Source organism: Loxodonta africana, chromosome 3, assembly GCF_030014295.1.
Source record: "Loxodonta africana isolate mLoxAfr1 chromosome 3, mLoxAfr1.hap2, whole genome shotgun sequence".
Lineage (NCBI taxonomy): Eukaryota > Metazoa > Chordata > Mammalia > Proboscidea > Elephantidae > Loxodonta > Loxodonta africana.
In genome coordinates this window covers 175,198,181-175,221,668 of record NC_087344.1, presented here as the reverse complement: position 1 = coordinate 175,221,668, position 23,488 = coordinate 175,198,181, and the positions used below count along the sequence as shown (strand labels likewise).

Sequence of the window (23,488 nt, the reverse complement as noted above, 5' to 3'; positions counted from 1 at the left end):
CTGTATTCCAAACCCTCTAGACTTTTTTTTTTTTCAGTCCCATAAACCGAATGCCATGCCCCTTCTGGTCACACGACCTGATAACTTGCTTATGCTGTCCCTTTAGAATGGAATGCTTCTATGAGGACCCTTCATCTAGTTAATTCCTCTAGTTATTCTTTATATCTCAGCATCAACCTCCTTTCCATGAATCTATTGTCAACCCCCATTCTTGCTCAGGTTCCTCTCTTATAAACTAACATGTAACACTACATTTTCTTCACAACACTAACCAGTGTTTGTATTTGTACATGTATTTTTTGATTCTTTGATTATTATCTAATTGCCTCACCAGGCAGTAAATTCTGTGAGGGCAGGAACTGTGTCTGTTTTTGTATTCTATGGCTTTCTAAAGGCCTTTGGCTCAGAGTAGCCACATAAGAAACACTTGTTGTGTTATTTAAATAATTAATGATAACAAAATATCTATAAAACAAAGTCAACTTGTTGACTCTGATTTATTACTTGTTGGTTTCCATATGCTCTTGTTTTTCACAAGTGTGCCATAATTATCATGTAAACACACCCCTGATGTCACTGTGGAGGTCTTCCAGATTCATTACATTAAACATCATGGTATTTCAAATCTATCCGTATTCATAAGATCTGCTGTGCTATTTATAGTGAACTGCACAGCTCTGAACACAAAAGGTGATTCAGCTATTTCTCTTTCAGTTAATAAATTTTCTTGCTAGTCTGAACTCCAGAGTTGACTCTTGTATAAGAGTATTTGTAAACAAGACAAATTAATCTCATCTGCCTTCATTATAGCACACATAATCTCGAGCCAGGAATCACTTGCTATTTATTTCTTTGCAATACATTCTGTGAGGAGGCAGGAAAAGTCTTTCCATTTCTTTGCATCAGTCTAAATTTAGATTCTTCATTTATAACTCTTCAAGATGACATAACTCTTCCTCCATTATGTATCTTCTGGCCCACAACATAATATGACTACTGGAAATACCCACCTCTCCATAAGCAGTCGGTCTTTATGTCACCACTTCTACCTACCCACTTATACACATAACTAAATCTTACCTTTGAAAAAGTTGATAGAATTGGCTACACATTCCCACTTGACTTGGCATGGTCTTGTATTTAGACCACACCTACATACTCAATTATTACTACAATTCAGAGAATCTATCTATCCCTCTACATTTGAAAGCTATTTATTTTCTGGTTATTAATTCATTCTTCTTTATGAAAGCTCTGGTTCATACCCTGATAATAATAATAACACCTATTATTCATTAAACACTTTATTAACACCATTCTGCAAACTGTTTTAGAAATATAACTTCATTTAAATCTCACAAAATACTGTGGCTATCTTTTTTTAAAGATGAGAACACAGATCCTCATCTGCTTTATTGAGATGTGAAATAACTTAGTCAAAATCATCAACTAAATAAATGATAGGAGTGAGCTCCTAATTCATTTAGACTGGCTTCAAGTCAGCAGCTCTGAATCTCTTAGCTTCCTATTATTTGTAATTTATTTGTAAAATAGGTCAATAAACACATAATACAATAATCAATAATAATTAATAAGAAGTAATGTAGTCTATCCTATTAGTGCTTTCACCTGCTGCCCCACACGTGTGTCTCCATGGCTAATATTTGAGGTGATCCTTATCTACCAACTCCACTCCCTTCTCATCTCTTTCTCTTTGAGCTCCACTGTAATTATTTGAAAGTCACAAATGCCCAGCTGACCAAGTAACAATCTCTTTTTTTTCACCTCTTAGTATCCTTTGTCTTTTGCCACCTTCAACGAAGGAGACTCTTTTCTCTCTTGGCCTATGTGACAATGTGCCCCTAGATATTTTTCTATCACTCGTGGCTCTCTCTCTCTCCCTCTCTCTCATTGGATCCTTTCAGACCTCCCACCCATTATTCTCTCTAAACATAGATCAAGACCTTGGTTGTCTTCCTTCACCATTACACCACAAAGGAATTTAATAACATGGTGTCAAACACCACTTTTATTTTAAATGAATCCAAGATTTAAAATCCCAGTACAGTTCATTCTGTCTGGATTATATACACACATGCTTGAAATTATAAAGTATTATTTGGAGTCTATGCTTTCTTATACCCCCACTCCAATTGCTGAATGCTATTTATGGTTGGAACCTGATTTTCTCTATGTATTGAATCTAATACTTTCTTTCCATTTCTGCAACTGCCTGTAACACAGATGCATTATTAACATAGCTTCCTATCTGTAATCCCTGCCTTAAGTACCTCAACACAGTTAATGGTTTTCTTTCAAAATCATTCTCCCCAACAAAATATTTCTGTTAATACGGTGAGTGGAGGAGCTCCCTTCTCTTTACCTGCTTTACAGCCCTCATTCCCCAAACAATCTGATCGATCTAAACATGGAGATGCTGATTGGGCCACCGTTATTGCCATAGATAGGTCATATGGATATTTATTGGACAGTGGTGGTTCAGTGGTAGAATTCTTGTTTTGTATAGGGGGGATTCAGGTTCAATTCCTAACCAATGCACCTCAAGGGCAGCCACCAACCATCTGTCAGTGGAGGCTTTCATACTGGTATAATGCTGAACAGATTTCAGCACAGCTTCCTAAGATGAACTAGGAATAAAGGTGTAGTGATCTACTCCCCAAAATCAGCCAAAGAAAATCCTGTGAATCACAACAATCCAATCCACAACTGACCATGGGGATGGTGCAGAACCAGGCACAGTTTAGTTCTGTTGTGCTTGGGGTCATCATGAGCTGGGTGCTGACACCAAGGCGACAACAACTTATGGTTCTTGTGTTTCGCTTTCTCTCTTTCAAGCAGCTAGTGAGTGGCTAAGAGGGCCAAGGACTTGCCTTCCACGGGCTCTATCTCTTGTTTCTCTTCCTTCATGCAAGCCTAAACTTGCTAATAATCGCATAGCATTTTTGTAACACACAGATGCTCATAGCTTTTAAGACCCAAACTTTAGATTGGGGTTCAGGGACAGGTAAAAGTCCACTTAACATTTAGCAGGTGTTTCAATTAGTTTTTTAGGCCTCTGAATAGAAGCTTATGGGTAATATGATGGTTAATTTCATGTGCCAGTAGTTAACCCAAACACTAGTCTAATCGTTGTTCCATGAGTTAACGTAATGTAATGTAATGACCACCCATAATGTAATCAAAGGTAATGTAATCAATCCATAAGTTAAAAGGGAGTTTCCTTAGGGTGTGTTTTGCCTCCAGACTATAAATAGATATTTTGGCAGAACTCTCTTTTTACTCTGTAGGTTGCCTGACCTATGGATCTTGGGATGCAGGCCTGCAGCAGTCACCAGGCTAACCTAAGGACTTTGGATTTGCCAAGCCCCAAATCGTGTGAGCTAATTCCTTCAAGTATGACAATTTCTCTCCTCTCTCCCTCTCTCTCTGTCTCTCTAACTTGTTCCGTTTCTCTAGAGAGCCCTAAGACACGCACATTCACTCAACACTTTTATTTCCATTTTATGATATTGTACCTGAGTAGACACTTCCCTAAAAAAAAAAAAAAACCTGCCTAATACAGTGTCAGCTTTATTTTCAATAACTATTTGTTGAATGAAATAACAATTGAATGAACATGCTTGGGGGAGGGAGTAATGAAGGAGAAGGAGTGAGCAGGGCATTTCCTTTTCCTTTCCATAGCCATAATGGATCACCAACAAAACCCAGGCCCAAATCCTAGCACTTATAAGATCTTCCATTAATAATTTCTCATGCAAATTCTTTTCTTATAATCATTTTAAATGCTTTTCCATACTCTCCATTTTCAGTATTTTACTTCTTCATAAAGTCAAGGTATTTATCCACTTTTTAAAACTCATCATTCAATATATTATCTTCACATAACTCTTAACTTCTGTAATTGTTATATTCTCAGTTTGTATAAAAAGCAATGTATATCCCTTCTTTCCATATTCACCTTTGATTGTGTGGTGCCAAGATACAGGCACCCTGGATTTTTTAATAAACTTGTTTGAAATGGCCCTACCTTTTTTTTTTTCCTAACCCTTCCTGGTGCCTAGTATACGACAAAGTTGTTTGGGTAAACCTTTAGTTTCTGAGTTTGGTTGGAAATTGTAAAAATTGCAAAAGGAAATAAAGATGAATCTTTTCCCAGTTGTTTATCATTAATGTCTCAGAAAATAATATCTAAAATGAAGTGCTATTAAATTTTCAACAAATTTACTTAGTAGGAAATAAATATTGCTTTAAAAATTCTCAGCATATTAAAGGTGCTTTTTATGACACCCAAAAATTCTATCCACTGTGAAATGGCCCCATTCAAACATTCTAACTGATTTCTGACAGGTAATGGATTATAGAAAATAATTTTTAAAAATTTGGAAACACTTGAGTAATAGCATAGACAAAATGATGAGAGAAAATACCTGGACAATGAGAGCAATCCACTTGCTGAAAGAGAAATCTTAGAGATAAAGAAGTATTTGAAAATCATAGGCTTAAACTGAATTCTATATGTCAAGACTTATGTGTATATAAAATTATTCAACTTAAACATTTTGGTGTATTATGGCCAGCAATTCTTACCTACACTTGCTAAATGATGTTGTGTTATAATCTTGGAGAAAGGAGAGATTTTTTTTTTCTTTTTTTAATTAATATGATTAAATTAAATGCTGGAGGAAAGATCCTGAGAATGAAACCTAAACCCAATGAATAGAATAGTCTGTAATCCCTTAAATATAAATTTTAAAAATTCAATAAAGATAAGATGAAATAATTGGTCAGATGTTTTCCATTCCACTCACTGTAAATCAAAGCCCAAATTACAGGAGATGGGCAGCCACTATCTACGGGTTTCATTTACAGTCTATGGAAATGAAGTTATACTGCAACAGGAATGAAGAGTTCACACTTTTCTAATATAAAGCAGCATGGTATAGTTTTAATCAAAACTCCAATTTTATATTTTAAAAGAAGCAAAATCAGAACCCTTTTTTACATTAATAATATCCAACTCCCTCACAGGTTTTAGGGTTTCATAAAGTGTGGAAAAATGTCATCTCCTTTAATTGAATTTGAAATTTTCTCTACTATAAATATAAAAAGAAGTATGTTTATATGCCGGGCACATCTGCAACAGGAATGCAGTGGGGTATGGAGACCTAATATTCTTGAATGAAAAGTAATAACTTTTACAGGGTAGCAGTATAATATATTTTCTCCTTGAAATTACTTACAGGAGCACCTTTCTCTCCAGCTGGGCCAGGAGGACCCTGGGGTCCTGGACGCCCTGGCAAACCAATTGGGCCAGCTGTACCTGCTGATCCACGTTCTCCTGGTGAACCCTGGTACATGAGAAAAGAAATACTTTACTATTAGTGATGGAAAGAGAGATACTGTTTAACAATCACTTAACAGTGGAAACTTCCAGTCTAGCAAATAATGCCAAAGTAACTTTTAGACAATTGTAAGCTCTCAAAGAGGAACAGCTGTATTAACTATTTGACAAATAAATTTTTAGCCTTAATATTAAGCAGAAATTAAGGTTAGGAAATATTGATGGGAGGAAAAAATATTTCAAATTTGTATAAATTTAACATTTTCAAAAGTTATCTTTTTTCATTTAACTGTTCACAATTTTTCACAATGCTTTATAAAACATATATTTAATAAATACCTCCTATACAATTTTGATATTTCTCTCATCAATCAATCCTAACCTCAGTAACTGCTTAGTATAGTGGCTAAAAATTTCATTAGTCAAACAGTGGGAAGAGCTGTTCCTCTTAGATTCTATACCCTGTGCTTTCTCCAAAAGCGAGGATGTCAATGACTCCCAGTGGCTCTCAACTTAGAATTTCTTTAAATTCACTACTTATGCAATTGTATTGAAATAGTCATTCAATAAAAAAGATTGCAAGTAAAATTCACTACTTAATTCCCTGACTCATTTTTTTCTGATTAAACCACAAGCTATATAGACTGACTACTTTTTTAGTTGGTCAGCTACCTGAACGTTGAAGCAACTAAAATAAATGGAGGAAATATAAAGTTGAGACTATAGAGGATAATATAAAAGTAATATAAGAAAAAGTGATTTGGTTTCTCATTTTCTTTTTTAGGACTAACTGAACCACTGTTTTAGTCTTTCCTTAATTATTGAATATCTGAAACTTGTGTGTTCTTGATTCGATTGGGACTCATAGCACTCTGTAGGACAGAGTAGAAGTGCCCCATAGGGTTTCCAAGATGCTGATGATGGATTCGGACTGCCAACCTTTTGGTTAGCAGCCTGAACTCTTAATCACTTCACCACCAGAGCTCCATCTTAAACTTAGGAGACAGAAATAAGTGGTTAAGAGCTATGGCTGCTAACCAAAAGGTCCGCAGTTCAAATCCATCAGCCGCTCCTTGGAAACCCTCTGGGACAGTTCAACTCCAACCTATAGGTTGTTATGAGCCGGAATTGACTCAAAGGCAATAGTTTTTTTTTGAGGGGGGGGGTTACCAAATTATGGGTAAAAGGAATTGTGAAATTTAAACTTCATATAGACAAAAAGTGGCATGTTGGGGCTATAAGCAGATGTTTAAAAAACAAACCCATGAAATGTTCTTCATATTGCATAATAATGATTTAAAGAAGGGATGGGTGAGTAGTAAACTTTTAAAAACCAACCAAATATTCCAAATTCTAAAGAGGAAGCTACTGTTACACAAGAAAACTGCAGTTCATGTCTTTTAGATAATAAATACCTACACTTCTGTCAACATATCTTCTTTATAATTTAATAATATTAAAATATTTATATGAAAAAGGGCCAACCACAAGCGGTATAGCTGTTAGTCCAGGTGGCAGATGTCTGTTGATAAGAGACCAGTACAAAAAAAAAGAAAAAAAAAAATAGAGTTGTCTAAATGTTTTATGCTTAAGAAGTACAGCGCTAAAAAACTGAAAAGAATATGACAATGCTCAACGAAAGTCAACATAAAATGTAACCAGAGTTATTCCGTTTCATTCAGGTTAACATTAATATCCCTAAATAGAAATCATCATTTGTTTGAGATGCAAATTTATCAAGGATTAATGGGCATCCAAGGTAAATATATTACATTTTTGTTTTAACATTTCACTTGCAAAACCTCAGAAGAGGATCACTGCTGATTAGTGCTACCGAATCAGAAATGTTTCTCTCTAGTGTCGAACTATTTTATTTGCAATTAGCTATACAAGAAGAGATGCAGCTTTGATCTCTCAGGCCATGATATCTTTCTAATTTCTCTTTTAAATCTAAACTCCCAACTGTTTGAACATGACCTGAAGAAGGTATCACAGTAGGCTATGTTGTGGTTAACAGCTATGAGACTGGAAGAAAAAGTGAAGAATCACAAGAAGGTGGTGGGGGAGGGAAGGGCTAATATTTAGAGAACTTACAATTTTGCAAGTAATGAGCCTACTACTTAATCATTACTGTGCTAAGTACTTTGGATATATTATGCACTTTAGTTCTTGTATGATTTGCATATTTTTTCAGGTAAAGACCTTAAAGCTCAGGGTCTAGCTGATGTGACCTGATACACTACATAATTGTTTTTTTTTTTTTTTTTCTACAGTACTGACTACTTCATAAATAGAATTTTTTTTTTTCTGTCAGATGGCTTCTACCCATATAATTCATACATATTGTGTGGTTAATAGATAGAAGAAATGTGGGCAATTAAGGCCACTTCTATCAGAACAAGCTTACCATTGGTTGAACACTCTCTAAAATGAGAAAGCTTAAAACACTTTACAGGGGCCTTTATCTCCTTTGTCCAAAGAGTCATTTTCCACCATTTATTTACTTCATACAAACTTTGCCATAAAAGTTATTACAATTTTTGTTGTGTCCTTTTGGTTTACAAATTTATTGTTTCTCAACAATAACAACACATAATTATTTTCAGTTTTGAAAACTAATCCATAGATCACACCACTGAGACACTAATGGATTTTCAACCTGTTATACCTCTGACGTGAAAGGTTTCCTTCTTATTTAGGCAGAATTCTGAAATAGTTTTGGTTCATGCATCTTTTTGAGAATATACTTTTGTTTGGTCTTCTCAGAAAAATAAGTGCATGCACATACTCACAGTTTTTGGCTTGCTTTACATTTTAGCGTTCTAATGTGAAAATTATTTTCTCATAAAATATATTTCTCACTCTTCCTCTAACAAAATGTGCCTAACCTGACTTTTCACCTTAACCTTAATGCAGTCTTTGCCTCTGAATATTTAATCACACTTATCTCCTCATTTTGAAAGTTTTTGGTCCTCTCATGTACTATTCAAATTCCAGCCATTCTTCAGGCTCAAGTTATCTACCATCCTACCAAAAAACTGTAATACTCTGAGAATTTGAAACATGATAACCCAGTGCCATCGAGTCACATCCTTCTAAATAGTCCTCACATAGTCTACTATAATGCTGTCGGTGTTCAATCAGTATGTTCTAGATAAATTAAAATAACATTTGCCATTCTGAATTTTGTCTCACAGATATATCCCTGATCTTATCATTAATATTTCCAAAAGCAGAAAATATTTACTGCATGCATTTAAATAAATATAATATAAATAATAGTAATAATATATTTAGGGACATAAAAAATTAGAATTCTGTATTTTTTAAAATAAATTATATGAGTATGATGAAAGTTAACAATTTAGGAGGAAAAAAGGTATGCATGTGCAGTCAACTAAGAAGTCTCTAAATTTGCTGGAGAGCATCAATTGAATGTGTACTTTCCTTACAAGCTATAGTATCAAAATTAAAAGAGACATATGTTACCTTAAGATGAAAAGAAAATGCATAAAGAAAAATGACTCAGCAAGAAAACTAAGTGGAACAAAGAAACTGTCAACAACATACACACAAAAAAATGCATCAAAATGGCAGCACTAAACTCTTAACTATCAGTAACTATGATGAGTGTAAATGGACTAAATGCACCAATAAAGAGACAGAGAGTGGCAGAAAGGATAAAAAAACACAACCCATCTATATGCTGCCTACAAGAGACACACCTTAGACTTAAAGACACAAACTAAAACTCAAAGGATGGAAAAAATATATACATCAGGCAAACGACAATAAGAGGAGGAGTGGCAATACTAATCTCTGACAAAATAGATTTTAAATTTAAATCTACTATAAAGGATATGGAAGGAAACTATATAATCATTAAAAGGCCAATAAAACAGGGGGACACAACCATAATAAATATTTACACACCCAATGACAGAGCTCCAAAATATATAAAACAAACTCTAACAGCACTGAAAAGAAAAATAGACAGCTCCAAAATAGTAGGAGGCTTCAACACACCACTTTCGGTGAAAGATAGAACATCCAGAAAGAAGCTCAATAAAGACATCGAAGGTCTAAATGCAACAATCAACCAACTTGACCTCATAGACATATGCAGAACACTCCACCCAACAGCAGTGAAGTACACTTTCTTTTCCAATGCACATGGAACATTCTCCAGAATAAACCATTTATTAGGCCATAAAGGAAGCCTTAACAGAACCCAAAGCATCAAAATATTACAAAGCATCTCTTCTGACCATAAAGCCATAAAAGAAGAAATCAATAACAGAAAAAGAAAGAAAAAAAATCAAACACATGGGAACTGAACAACGCCTTGCTCGCAAACTACTGGGTTGTAGAAAAAATTAAGGAGGGAATAAAAACATTCACAGACTCAAGTGAGAGTGAAAATACATCCCACCAGAGTGTTTGGGACACAGAGATCAACTTATAGCAATAAATGTACACATCCAAAAAGAAGAAAGGGCCAATATCAAAACGTTAACGCTACAACTCGAACAAATAGAAAGAGAAGAGCAAAAAGCCCTTGGCCACCAAAAGAAAGGAAATAATAAAAATAAGAACAGAATTAAATGAAATACAAGATAGGAAAACAATTGAAAAGGTTAACAAGACCAAAACTGGTTCTTTGAAAAGATCAACAAAATTGATAAACCACTGGCCAAAGTGACAAAAGAAAAGTAGGAGATGAAGCAAATAACCTGAATAAGAAATAAGATGGGCGATATTACAACACACCCAACTGAAATGAAAAAAGTCATAACAGAATACTATGAAAAATTGTGCTCTAACAAATTTGAAAACCTAGAGGAAATGGACAAATTTCTAGAAACACACCACCTACCTAAACTAACACAAACAGAGGTAAAAAACAAAAAAAAAACTAACACAAACAGAGGTAGAACAACTAAATAAACCTATAACAAAAGAAAAGATTGAAGAGGTAATTAAAAAACTCCCAATAGAAAAAAAGCCCTGGCCCTGATGGCTTCATGAAGAATTCTGCCAAACTTTCAGAGAAGAGTTAACACCACTACAACTAAAGGTATTTTGGAGCATGGAAAAACATGGAATATTTCCAAACTCATTCTTATGAAGCCAGCATAACCCTGATACTAAAACCAGGTAAACACACCACAAAAAAAGAAAATTACAAACCAGTATACATCATAAACATGGATGCAAAAATCCTCAACAAAACTCTAGCCAGTAGAATTCAACAACATATCAAAAAAATAATTCACCATGACCAAGTGGGATTCATACCAGGTATGCAGGGATGGTTCAACATTAGAAAAACAATCAATGTAATCTATCACATAAATAAAACAAAAGACAAAAACCACATGATCTTATCGATTGATGCAGAAAAGGCATTTGACAAAGTCCAACACATATTCATGATAAAAACTCTCTGCTAAATAGAAATAGAAGGGAAATTCCTCAATATAATAAAAGACATTCAAACAAAGCTAACAGCCAACATCATCCTAAATGGAGAGAGTCTGAAAGCATTTCCCTTCAGAACAAGAACGAGTCAAGGATGTCCTTTATCACCACTCTTATTCTACACTGTGTTGGAGGTCCTAGCCAGAGCAATTAGACTAGAAGAAGAAATAAAAGGCATCCAAATTGGTAAGGAAGAAGTAAAATTATCCCTATTTGCTGATAATATGATCTTATACACAGAAAACCCTAAAGAACCCACAAAAAAAACTACTGGAACTAATAGAAGATTTCAGCAGAGTATTGGGATACAAGCTAAACATACAAAAATCAGTTGGATTCCTCTACACCAAAAAAGAGAACCTCAAAGAGGAAATCACCAAATTAATAGCATTTACAGTAGCCCCCAAGAAGATAAAATACTTAGGAATAAATCTTACCAGAGACATAAAAGATCTATGCAAAGAAAAAACAAGACACTACTACAAGAAACCAAAAGAGACCTACGTAAGTGGAAAAACATACATTTCTCATGGATAGTAAGACTCAACATTGTGAAAACGTCTATTCTACCCAAAGCAATCTACAGATACTATGGAATCCCGATCCAATTTCCAATGGTATTTTTTAATGAGATAGAGAAACAAATCACCAACTTCATATGGAAAGGTCAGAGGCTCCGGAGAAATAAAGCATTAATGAAGAACAAAGTGGAGGCCTCACACTATCTGATTTTAGAACCTATTATACTGCCACAGTAGTCAAAACAGCCTGGTAGTAGTACAACAGATACATAGACCAATGGAACAGAATTGAGAATCCAGATGTAAATTCATTCACTATGAGCAGCTGTTATTTGACAAAGGCCAAAGTCCATTAATTGGGGAAAAGACACTCTCTTTAACAAATGGTGCTGGCATAACTGGATATCCATCTCCAAAAATATGAAACAAGACCCATAACTCACACCAGGCACAAAAATTACTCAAAATGGATCAAAGACCTAAACATAAAATCTAAAATGATAAAGATCATGGAAGAAAAAATAGGGACAACACTAGGAGCCCTAACACATGACATAGACAGAATACAAAACATTACTAACAATGCACACACACCAGAAGAGAAACTAGACAACTGGGAGCTCCTAAAAATTAAACACTTATGCTCATCAAAAGACTTCACCAAAAGAGTAAAAAGACAACCTACAGACTGAGAAATATTTTTGGCTACGACATATCCGATCAGGATCTAAGCTCTAAAATATATAAGATACAACAAAGCCTCAACAACAAAAGGACAGGTAACCCGATTTAAAAAATGAGCTATGGATATGAACAGGCACTTCACCAAAGACATTCAGACAGCTAACGGATAAATGAGGAATTGTTCACTATCATTAGCCATTAGAGACATGCAAATCAAAACTACAATGAGATAGCACCTCACCCCAACAAGACTAGCATTAATCCAAAAACACAAAATAATAAATGTTGGAGAGGTTGTGGAGAGATTGGAACACTTAAACACTGCTGGTGGGAATGTAAAATGGGACAACCACTTTGGAAATCAATTTGGTGTTTCCTTAAAAAGCTAGAAATAGAACTACCATACGATCCAGCAATCCCACTCCTTGGAATATATCCTAGAGAAATAAGAACCGTCACAAGAATAGATATATGTGTACCCATGTTCACTGCAGCACCATTCACAACAGTAAAATGATGGAAACAACCGAGGTGCCCATCAACAGATAAATGGATAAACAAATATTAGTATGTTCATACAATGGAATATTACGAAATGATAAAGAACAAGGATGAATCCGCAAAACATCACATAACACGGGTGAATCAGGAAGGCATTATGCTGAGTGAAATTAGTCAGTCATAAAAGGACAAACATTATATGAGACCACTATTATAAGAACTCAAGAAAATGCTTAAATACAGAAGAAAACATTCTTTGATGGTTACGAGGATGGGAAGGGAGGGAGAGGGGTATGCACTAACTTGGTAGGTGATAAGAATAAGCTTAGGTGAATGGAAGGACTACACACAATACGGGGGAAGTCAACACAACTGAACTAAACCAAAAGCTAAGTTTCCTGAATATAACTAAACACTTCAAGAAACTGAATAGCAGGGGTGGGGGTCTCGGGACCATGGTTTCTGGGGACATCTAGGCCAATTGGCATGACAAAGTTTATTAAGAAAATGTTCTGCATCCCACTTTGGTGACTGGTGTCTGGGGTCTTAAAAGCTAGCCTGCAGTTAGGTAAGATGCATCAATTGGTCCCAACTTAAACCAAAAAAAGAAAAGAAAACCAAGCCCACCTGGTGTAAATGAGAATGAAAAACACTAAAAACATAAGGAAAATATTATCCCAAGACACAGAAAGGGCCACATAAACCAGAGACTACATCAGCCTCAGACCAGAGGAACTAGATGGTGCCTGGCTACCACCAATGACCACCCTGACCTCAGAGTTCCTGAGAGAGCAGGAGAAAAGTGGGGTGCAAAACTCAAATTCTAGTAAAAAGACCAGACTTAATGGTCTGACTGAGACTGGAGGAACCCCGGAAGACATGGCCCCTGAACTCTCTGTTAGCCCAGAACTAAAACCATTCCTGAAGCCAACTCTTCAAAGATTAGACTGGATTATGAAACACAAAAAGTTACCTGCGAAGAGTGTGCTTCTTAGTTCAAATATATACATGAGACTAAATGGCCAGCTCCTATCCGGAGCCAAGATGAGAATGCAGAAAGGGGCAGGAGCTGTTTGAATGGACATGGGAAATTCAGGGTAGAAAGGAGGAGTGTGCTGTCACATTGTAGAGAGAGGAGCTGGGGTCACATAACAACGTGCATGTGAATTTTTGTATGAGAAATTGACTTGAGCTGTAAACTTTTGCTTAAAGCACAGTAAAAAAAAAAGACATGTATTACCTTAAAAGGGTGCACTATGACTGACATGTTACATGAAAATAACATGACTTTTACTGTGTTTCATATTTAAAATTAAGCAAGATAATTTAAGTAATTATTTTAATGTATCTCCAGTAGGGAAAGAGTGCTGATTTGAATCTATGACAATGTGTATAGTTTACAGATTTTATGTTTTTTACAAAAAATCTTAAATATTTTAATTTCCCTTGGAGCATTCATAAGATTCAGTTTCAGATTGCAATCTTACTTGTGGTGTCTGCATTAAAATTAATAATAAAATCCTATTCCTTCCCTGTAGTTAAAATACTGCTCGTGTCATCTTGTCACAGCTCATAAAGTTTGATACAATGGATGAAAACAAAGAAGAGACTTTTCAATGTATATTTGTGCCCTAAAGTACAGCTATAATTTCCTTTTCCATTAGTTATTTCAAACATTCTGTAAACCTCCATATTTTTAACAACAGCATGCTTTGCAGTAATTTTATTTTTTACATCTTGAAATAAAAAGAGAAAATCTCTGATACTATCAACTGATTAAGTAAATGATGGAGCAAACTTGCAAATATTATTTAAATGTTTCCAGGCCAACTTTTAACAGAATAAGCCAAATGAATCCTAATCCCACCTGAACCGCTGGAGATGTCCCAAAAAACAAACAAAGAAAGAGAAAATTTAACCTCTATTAAAAGAAGGATCCATTTAAACATTCAACAAAATTACAGTGAGAATCTATTATCTTGTGATGCTGGCAAGGAATACAAAATGTATATGGTGTTTACCAGCCCTGGAGAAACTCACATTTCAGATGCGTTTTTTCTTTTTTTTCATAAAGGGTCGGCATTCATAGTGATCGAAATTATGGCATTGCTGGGTAGTTTACTATAGTAAAGAACAAAGGGCTTTACAATTATCACATAAACGTAAAAATTATATCTAAAATGAATTGGTGGGTTTAAATACATGTTAAACAGATAATGAACACCTCCAGAAGGGCAGGGGGTTTTGCTTGTTGTTTTCTTTTTTTAAATGACCCCCAGAACTCCACGAAGTGAGCGGCACATGTTGTTGTTAGTTGCTGTCAAGTCAATCTCAACTCATTGCGACCCCAAGTATGCAGAGCAGAACTGCACTCCCATAGGGTTTTTAAGGCTGTAACCTTTCAGAATCAGGTCACCAGGCCTTATTCTGAGGCACCTCTGGGTGCGTTTGAATCACCAACCAAACAACATTTGTTTGAAAGTATGAATTCAATAAATGCCAGAGAACTGTACATGAGCAGTTATATATTTCATATATATATCAGTTTCAGATGGAAAGTTATACAGAAAACAAAGATCTAGGGGATTATTTGGCATACCTAAAATCACATAGGTTAAAAAAATATATAGGTTTTTTTTAATATAACATGTTAATCTTTGAAGCTGTCTGAGTCCACATCTCTCTTCAGAAATACTTACCCACCAAAAGTGCTTAACTGGAAAGAACTCACAGAAGAGGCTAAAATCTACAGAAATATCATTTTCTTAATTTGTGATTCAAGTATCAGTGAACATGTGGCAAGTTAAAAATTTTCCAAAGGCAATAAAAACCAAAAAAACCCACTGCCATTGAGTCGATTTCGACTCATAGCGACTCCATAGGGTTTCCATGGCTGTAAATCTCCACGGAAGCAGACTGTCACATCTTTCTCCTGTAGAGCCACTTGGTGGTTTCCGGCTGCTGGCCTTTCGGTTAGCAGTCAATCGCTTTAACCACTGTGCCCCCAGGGCTGCTTACATAAATTATAATGATGATATCCTAAGTATTCTTTTATTTCAATGCGAAACATTAATCACTACAGGAAAAATGTGAATTTTTCTCTTTTTTTAAACTGAAAAGTGGGCATTTACAATTTATATTTCTCCATTTAGTGAACTTTTTTTTTATGTTAACTTTATCCTCTTCTCCAGGTACTTCCTCTAAACCTTACAATGGTAAGGAAATGGGAAGCAATAACAACAGTTTATGTTTATGAGCGTTGTGAATATTTCTCTACCCCTGCATACTGAACACCAAAATAAATATTTTCTCAGTTTCTTTCACCATGACTTCTATATTCTGAAGAAATTTGTAAAGTGAATGGAAGTGGTGAACTGAGAAATCATCGCATCAACATTCAGTTAAAATGCAGCCGACTGGTGAGGAAAATAGAAGCATAAAAACAAAAAGTTCTTGTGTAACAGACCTATACAAGTAGAAAGTTAGAAAAAAGAAATACATATATATATATATATATATACATCCCTTTATTTTTTAAGGACAAGTTGATCTCTTTTGGCAAACCTAGCATGAAGTAATTCCCACTTTCCAGATGACATCAATTTTAAATCATACAAGCTAAAAACTGATAAAATATCAAGCATCACCCAAATGTAAAGCATAAACTGAATGACATCAAACTTCTACAATATCTCAGACATCAGCCATCATGTCCCACCACTATCTCTATACTTAACTCATCCCTGGTTGGAAATAATAATAGCCCACTGGAATTTATCTGGGTCTCAATAGAGAAAAAGTGCTTTATCTTAAAAAATATATATAGTATGTGATCCAGTAAATGAGTAAGCATCATCCTTCTGAAAACTTCTTTTTGCTTATTTGATGAATAAGTAGAAGCCAGTGAGAAATGGTGTCTCTGGACTAGAACGAAGGGAAAAAAAAAAATCACAGTTGCCATCAATCTGATTCCAACTCATGGAAACCTCACAAGCTTCAAAATAGAACTTTTTGCTCCATGGGGTTTTCAATGATCGGCGCTTCTTTTTTCCAAGGCATCTCTGGATGGATTCAAACTCCCAAATTTTACCTCTAGTAGACAAGCACGTAACCATTTGCACCACTCAGAAACTCTGATTACGGTGCCAAAGGACTTTGACTAAGCACACTATAATATTTGTTTCAATCTCCTTCTAATTCTGAGAAATAACTGCCACCAATAAGGTAGTTTCTTATCAGAAAAAAAAAAAAATGTGGAAGAGAGATTATTCAGGAAAAACATTTTTCTTAATTTTTTTCATGACAGTTTGGTGGTAGATGAAAGCTGAGAATCTGCTTGGACGGTATAGTTGTATATATGGTGTGTTTACATAAATATAAAATGTTTACCAAATGTATGTGCAACATGTGAGAAAGACGCTACACTGCCTTCCTCTCTTGCTGTTCAGCCCCTTATTGCTTTCAACCTTCTGTGCGTGTGCATCAAGACATCCACTTAGTGAGCAAATCCCCTGAGACCAGAAAACATGCTTGTGCTTTGAATGGCATCTATTACCAGTTCTTGGGTACAGCGTCATGCGTACAGTGAGCTCTTGGTTTTTGCGAGAGCTTTACCTCTTGGGATCATTTTGTTTATCTTAAGTAGGAACACTGCAAAATGTTCCTCAATATACATTCACTCCCCTAGTAACAAAATCTTTAGAGAATTATAACCTTGAAATACTACTACTTTACAAAAATGACTAAAATAGTAATGAACACTTAGAGACTTGTTAAATGCTAAATTAATAGTTCCAACCCACAGCAATACTGCCTGGTCCTGTGCCATCCTCACAATCATAGCTGTTTGAGCCTGTTGTTGGAGCCACTGTGTCAGTCCAAAAAGGCCTTCCTCTTTTTTGCTGACACTTTACCAAGCACAATGTTCTTGTCCAGGGACTGGTCCCTTCTGATAACATGTCCAAAGTATGTGAGAAGTCTCGAGATCCTAGCTTCTAAGGAACATGCTGGCTGTACTTCTTCCAAAACAGATTTGTTCATTCTTCTGGAGGCCATGGTATATTCAGTATTCTTCACCAACATCATAATACAAAGGCATCCATTTTTCTTCCGTCCTCCTAACTCATTGTCCAGCTTTCACGCGCATAGAAGGCAATAGAAAATACCATGGATTGGGTCAGGTGCACCTTAGTCCTCAAAGTAACATCTTTGCTTTTTAACATTTTAAAGAGATTTGTGCAATGCAATACTGCATTTGATTTCTTGACTCCTGCTTCCATGGGTGTTGATTGTGAACTGAAGTAATATAAAATCCTTGACAATTTCAATATTTTCTCCATTTATCATGATGTTAAATATTTTCTCCATCTATCATGATGCTGCGTATTAGCCCATTTGTTAGGATTTTTGTTTTTGTTTTCTTTATATTAAGGTGTAACTTCAAAACTAACTTAAGGGAAAAAATAGTGTACTATTTCAAAAATATACTAAAAATATCTATAGACTCTTAGGATCTTATCAATACAGTAATGTCTGCAGTTTTCATACATATAATTGATTTTTATAGTTTCACCACCAACATAATTCTTTTAGGCAAAAATCATTATTTTCACCATTGTGTTACTTGTTCTATCTCTTGATATATCACTTACTATAAACTACGTCATTTTATCTATTTCATATTTGTCTTAATCAGTAAGCCATAAACTCTTTACAGGAAAAGCCCCCTTTTTTTTTTTAATCTATATTATTTTAGCTTAGCAAAGTGTCTGGTTATTCATATATTTCTTTATTTATGGTCTTCGCACAAGGAAAGACTTATGGCAGTTTACACAGAATACATAAAAGATAAGAAAATATAAATGAGCAATACGTGGGCAAGAAAAATAAAGTCATAGCTTCATATTTGCAGAAAATGGAGCAAATATTAGTAATCTAAAAATTCATACTACAGACCAATGTTTTTGAACTCCAGGTTGATAACCCACTGATTGTGTTATGAAATCAATTAAATGGGTCTTATCCAGATATGCAGATGGCAACAACCCTGTCTGCTGAAAGTGAAGAGGACTGGAGGCACTTAGTGTTGAAGATCCAAAACTACAGCCTTCAGTATGGATTATACCTCAACATAAAGAAAACAAAAGATCTTCACAAATGGACCAATAAGCAACATCATGATACGTGGAAAAAATACTGAAGTTGTCAAAAATTTCATTTTATTTGGATCCACAATCAACACCCACGGAAGCAGCATTCAGAAAATCCAACAATGTATTGCATTGGGAAAATCTGCTGCAAAAGGCCTCTTTAGAAGTATTAAAAAGCAAAAATGTCGATTTGATGACTAAGGTACACCTGACCCAAGCCATGATATTTTTGATTGCCTTATATGCATGAGAAAGCTGGACAATGAATAAGGAAGACCAAAGAAGAGTTGATAACTTTGAATTACGGTGTTGGCGAAGATTATGGACTATACCATGGATTGCCAGAAGAAATAACAGGTCCGTCTTGGCAGCAATAGGGCCAGAGTTATCCTTGGAAGCCAGGATGTTGAGACTTCACCTCATATACTTTGGGCATGTTATCAAGAAGGACCAATCCATAGAGAAGAACATCATGCTTGGTAAAGGAGAGGGTTGGCAAAAAAGAGGAAGACCCTTGATGAGATGGATTTACACAGTGGCTACAACAATGGGCTCAAACATAACGATTGTGAGGATGGCACAGGACCAGGCAGTGCTTTATTCTGTTGTACATAGGGTTCCTATGAGTGGGAAACAACTTGACAGCACTTAACAACAAAAACAACATCCAGAATTTAAAAAAAATTAACCAGAATAACATATAATAGTTTTTATCAGAGTACATTACATGTAATAAATATATGTATCATTTATAGTGGTTATGGTCAAAAGTTAGAAAAAAAGAAGACATTCCCTATTGTGTCATAATTGTGACTCCATGCTTTCTGTCAGCCAAAACAAAAAAGGAAATCTAAGTTTCATAATTCATAATGATTAATAGTAAAAATAAACCAGTTAACTGATCAACAAAATTATAAATATTTCTAAAACTATGATGAGTAAAAGATTTCTCCTGAGGATATTCATAAAGAAGACCCTGCATAAAGCAATTTCTCATGTCTTCAAACAAATCTTTCTCTTTGATACAACTCTACATATAATAAGTTTTTTTTTTTTTTTTTTTAAACATAAGCCAATGACATCTCACCTAGATCTAGAAGAGTTTAGTAAACCCACTATTATAGGAGGTCAAAACAACAGGAAACAAATGGCCTGGACTATGTTTCTGACTGAATGAATGATGGATAAAAAGAATGGAAGCCAAATATACTTATAAATGGATACATGGATACAAGAATGGATGATGGGTGTTGAGTGTATTTTGCTTTGTATGTGTCAAAACATGAAGAAAGGAAATAGTGCCTAAGGTGCACAAGGCTGATATATATAAAGTTTAAATATGTTACTGTTAGCAAGAAATGTCAGCTGAATAAAAACCTGCTATGGCTTTTCCAAAAAAAAACAAACCTGTTACCGTTGAGTCGATGTGGACTCATAACGATCACCGTTTGATCAACACTGCAAAACAGAACTTATCTTTCTTGCAAAGCAGCCACCGCTACTGACTTCTCATTCTTTGTTATCAATAACAATCCCATAGCAAGTCTTAAATCTCAAAAAAAATAAGAACCAGAATGAGCTAATTGTCTGGATATGTTACAGTTTACATCTGTAAAGTCAACAGTTTTCTGCTTTAATCTTAGTCATTTGAATAAAAACCTCTTATAATCAAACTTCACACACATGAAATTGCTGTAAATGGAGTCAATCTTTAGCATTTATTATAGACTAGCAGTCATCATCATGAATGTCTTTACTGTATTTTACAGCAATTACATCAATAGATTTAGGAATGAATAAATGAAGATGGCGTTTTTGCTTTTAGTGGTTCCTACTCCAGCAACTTTTAAGAGTAATTTTATTGGTTGGTTGATGCCTTTAAATATGGATATGTGAATTTATGTAAGAAAAAAAAAAATGTAAGAGCAGGTGTTAAATTGAAATAAATAAACTCACAGTGAGCATCTGCGGATCATTTCTGTTAGCAAAGCAGAAAAGCCTTTTAAGATCTTTTGTAACTGATAATGATGTTGTGTTTTGTTATTTATTTATTTATTTATTTATTTATTTATGTTTGCTTGGTTGGTTAGTTGGTTTTTACTTTTGTTGTTGTTCCTGAGCAAGTAAAATTGTCCCAGGCATGGAAGGTATCATAAAACTGTCATTCCCACAAAGACACAAGTTTGAGCTCATCATTCAAGTTTCATTTCACACTGCCCATTTCCAATAGGTTAATAAACTCTACTCTCCTGCCTTCCCAGTGTTTGTTGCATGTGCCCTGTTCTTCAACTCCCCAATGCCTCCGACAATGACTTACTCTTGTATTTTGACATTGGTCACTGAAATTTTATGCGCATCTAGTCTCTTCCTTCTCTGTTATATATTATATGCTAATGATTACATATAACACATTAATATTTATTTTATTCACTTGCTAAAAAGACTTCAAATCTTCAATCTACTTCAGTTTGCCATTTGAGAGTTTCAGTAATCATGTCCCGTATTATATTTCCTGACTTAACTTTACGTTGTGTAAAAACATAGCCAACTGCCTAGCTCCTATCAAAAAGTCAACAAACCGTAGTCCTCCTCCCAAAGTTTGCTCCTTTTCAGTTGGACCAAATAGTCCCTAAATACCATCATTTCCTTTTCTCACATGATTTGCTTGTTCTGAGAAGATTTTTGTCATCCTGTGTACTCCATGAAGCCAAGTTCCAGGACCACATCCTGCATGACCCTTCCCCTGATTTTTCTTCTTTCCCTTCACAGAATTGACGTTTAGTGTTTAGATGTTATTAGACGTTTATTCACCTACTGTATTGCAGGGCTATTTTCTCTTTTATGTTTCTTTTCAAAATACTTAATCCTATTTTAAGTGTCTTAAAGGGATATCTTCCATGGTTCCTAATAGTCACGGGGAAATAAGTAGCAACTGTCAAATAAATGGTTGTTGAAACCAACCAAATAAATAACTTATTAGATTTTTAATATCATATTACTGTGCATAAAACACTATATAAAATGAAATACCATAAGCAAATATATAGAAACCAAAGTAATTTGGGGTTAGCAGGGGTAGGAGGGAGGTGGGGAGTGGGGACTGAATGCAGTGAATATACATTAATAGTGCAGCATAATTTGGAAAAAGACGGCAAGAATGGCTGCACATCTTGGAGAATATAATCAATGTCACTGAAGTAAACATGTAGAAATCAAATGTTGGATGTTTCATTGTCTGTATATCGCTACAATAAAAAAATTAATTATGTTATTCTAAATGGTGCTGGATAATTATAAGTCCCTGTTAAACCATATTTCTTGAAAATGTTATGTATCTTACACATACATTGGTTTGAGCTGTGCTAGAACTGCTTCATGGAGCCCTAAAAATAATCTGAAGGAATTCAATCTTTGCAGTCACAAGTGCAGTGACTGCTGATTTGTAAGAAAATAAACTATACATTATTCTAAAATAATATCCCTTTGGAAACAACATGAAGATTTGGTTAAATGAACTGCGTTGTACTTACTTTTGGAGATCCTATGCCCAAATAAGAACTTTTGTCTTATTCAACTATTGTTCCTGCCACCACTAACAAAAGAGAGCTTAAAAAAATTTTCTACATAACTTTATGAGTGCCATGGAAAGTCAAATACAGTTACTGAAACACTTTACCATTATTTTATAAAAAAAATCTTTACCAGATGTCCATAACTACCTTCAGAATTGTGATATGACATTTGAGTGATCTACAGATTAAGCATAACTGTAATCAATTTGGCAAATATTAAGCTTGTTGTTTTTATGTTACTAGCCACATATTCAAGTTGTCTCAGTATTAATTATACTATACAAAGTCTAACTTAATATCAGTTAATATTATTACGATAACATAGTAGTTAAAGTAATTTAAATTCAAATAGTAAGTACAGAATGATTACTGTGTGCCAGGCAATGTGTTGTGAATATAATCAAAATAATTACAAGGAACTGAAACTCTAATGACAGGGACGATGAATTATATTCCAATGTAATTTCTAAAACAAAGTCTTAACAAAGAACACTGAGGTGTGAGCAAATTCACTAATAAGTGAAATGGAGGCAAACTATCCAAAGATGATTTTATAGAGATTTGACACTTAACCTGGAACAACTGTATGGATAAGTAGGTTTTTTGTCAGAGAAAGGCAAAAGGGGTTTGCCAGAAGAAGCAGCAAAGTATAAGGTAAACTCTGTAAGTATAAAAGATCATGTTGGTATGAGAAGCAAGAAGTTCAATGAATTTGATTGGGTAGAATTAGAGGGAGATCATTATGGAAAATAAGATAGACAAAGATGATGAGATATATAAAAGCAGAGGAATGGCATAATTAAGGATGTGTTTGTTCTAAAAGCAGTTAAGTCTAGAGTCAGTGGACAAAGCTGACTCAGGAGGGTAAAAAGACAAAGTCAAACACATGAGTTAAGACAAATGTTAGTCAAGGAGAGAAAGGCAAGTGTCTGAACAAGGGTGGTAGTAGAAATGAAGAAAAGAGGTTAAATTAAAAAAAAAAAACACTTTGGAAGCAGAACTAATATGACTTAACCATGTTATAGAAGGAAGTTGAGAGGGAATTTAAGGAAACTTTTAGCTTTTAAAGGATAGCAAATAAGAAAAGGCAACTAAATATGGCAGTTTTGTTGTTATTGGTAACCTGTGAGCAAAAGTGAATTTGTGGGAAAAAATGAAGGCTGTAATAGATTGCTTTTTGAGGAATTGATATGTATTACAAGATTGGAAAAAATGAGG

The 23,488-nt window shown here is 34.8% G+C and overlaps 1 protein-coding gene across 2 annotated transcripts in view; it reads right to left on the bottom strand.

Annotated features, from left to right (window-relative positions):
- Positions 1-23,488, bottom strand: part of COL11A1 (collagen type XI alpha 1 chain) — a 258,624-nt gene that overhangs the window by 66,607 nt on the left and 168,529 nt on the right. For both annotated transcript variants that reach the window (XM_064282480.1, XM_064282479.1), the window contains exon 42: positions 5,262-5,369. In XM_064282480.1, the coding sequence (XP_064138550.1) occupies positions 5,262-5,369 (108 nt within the window). The remainder of the gene's footprint in view (positions 1-5,261; positions 5,370-23,488) is intronic.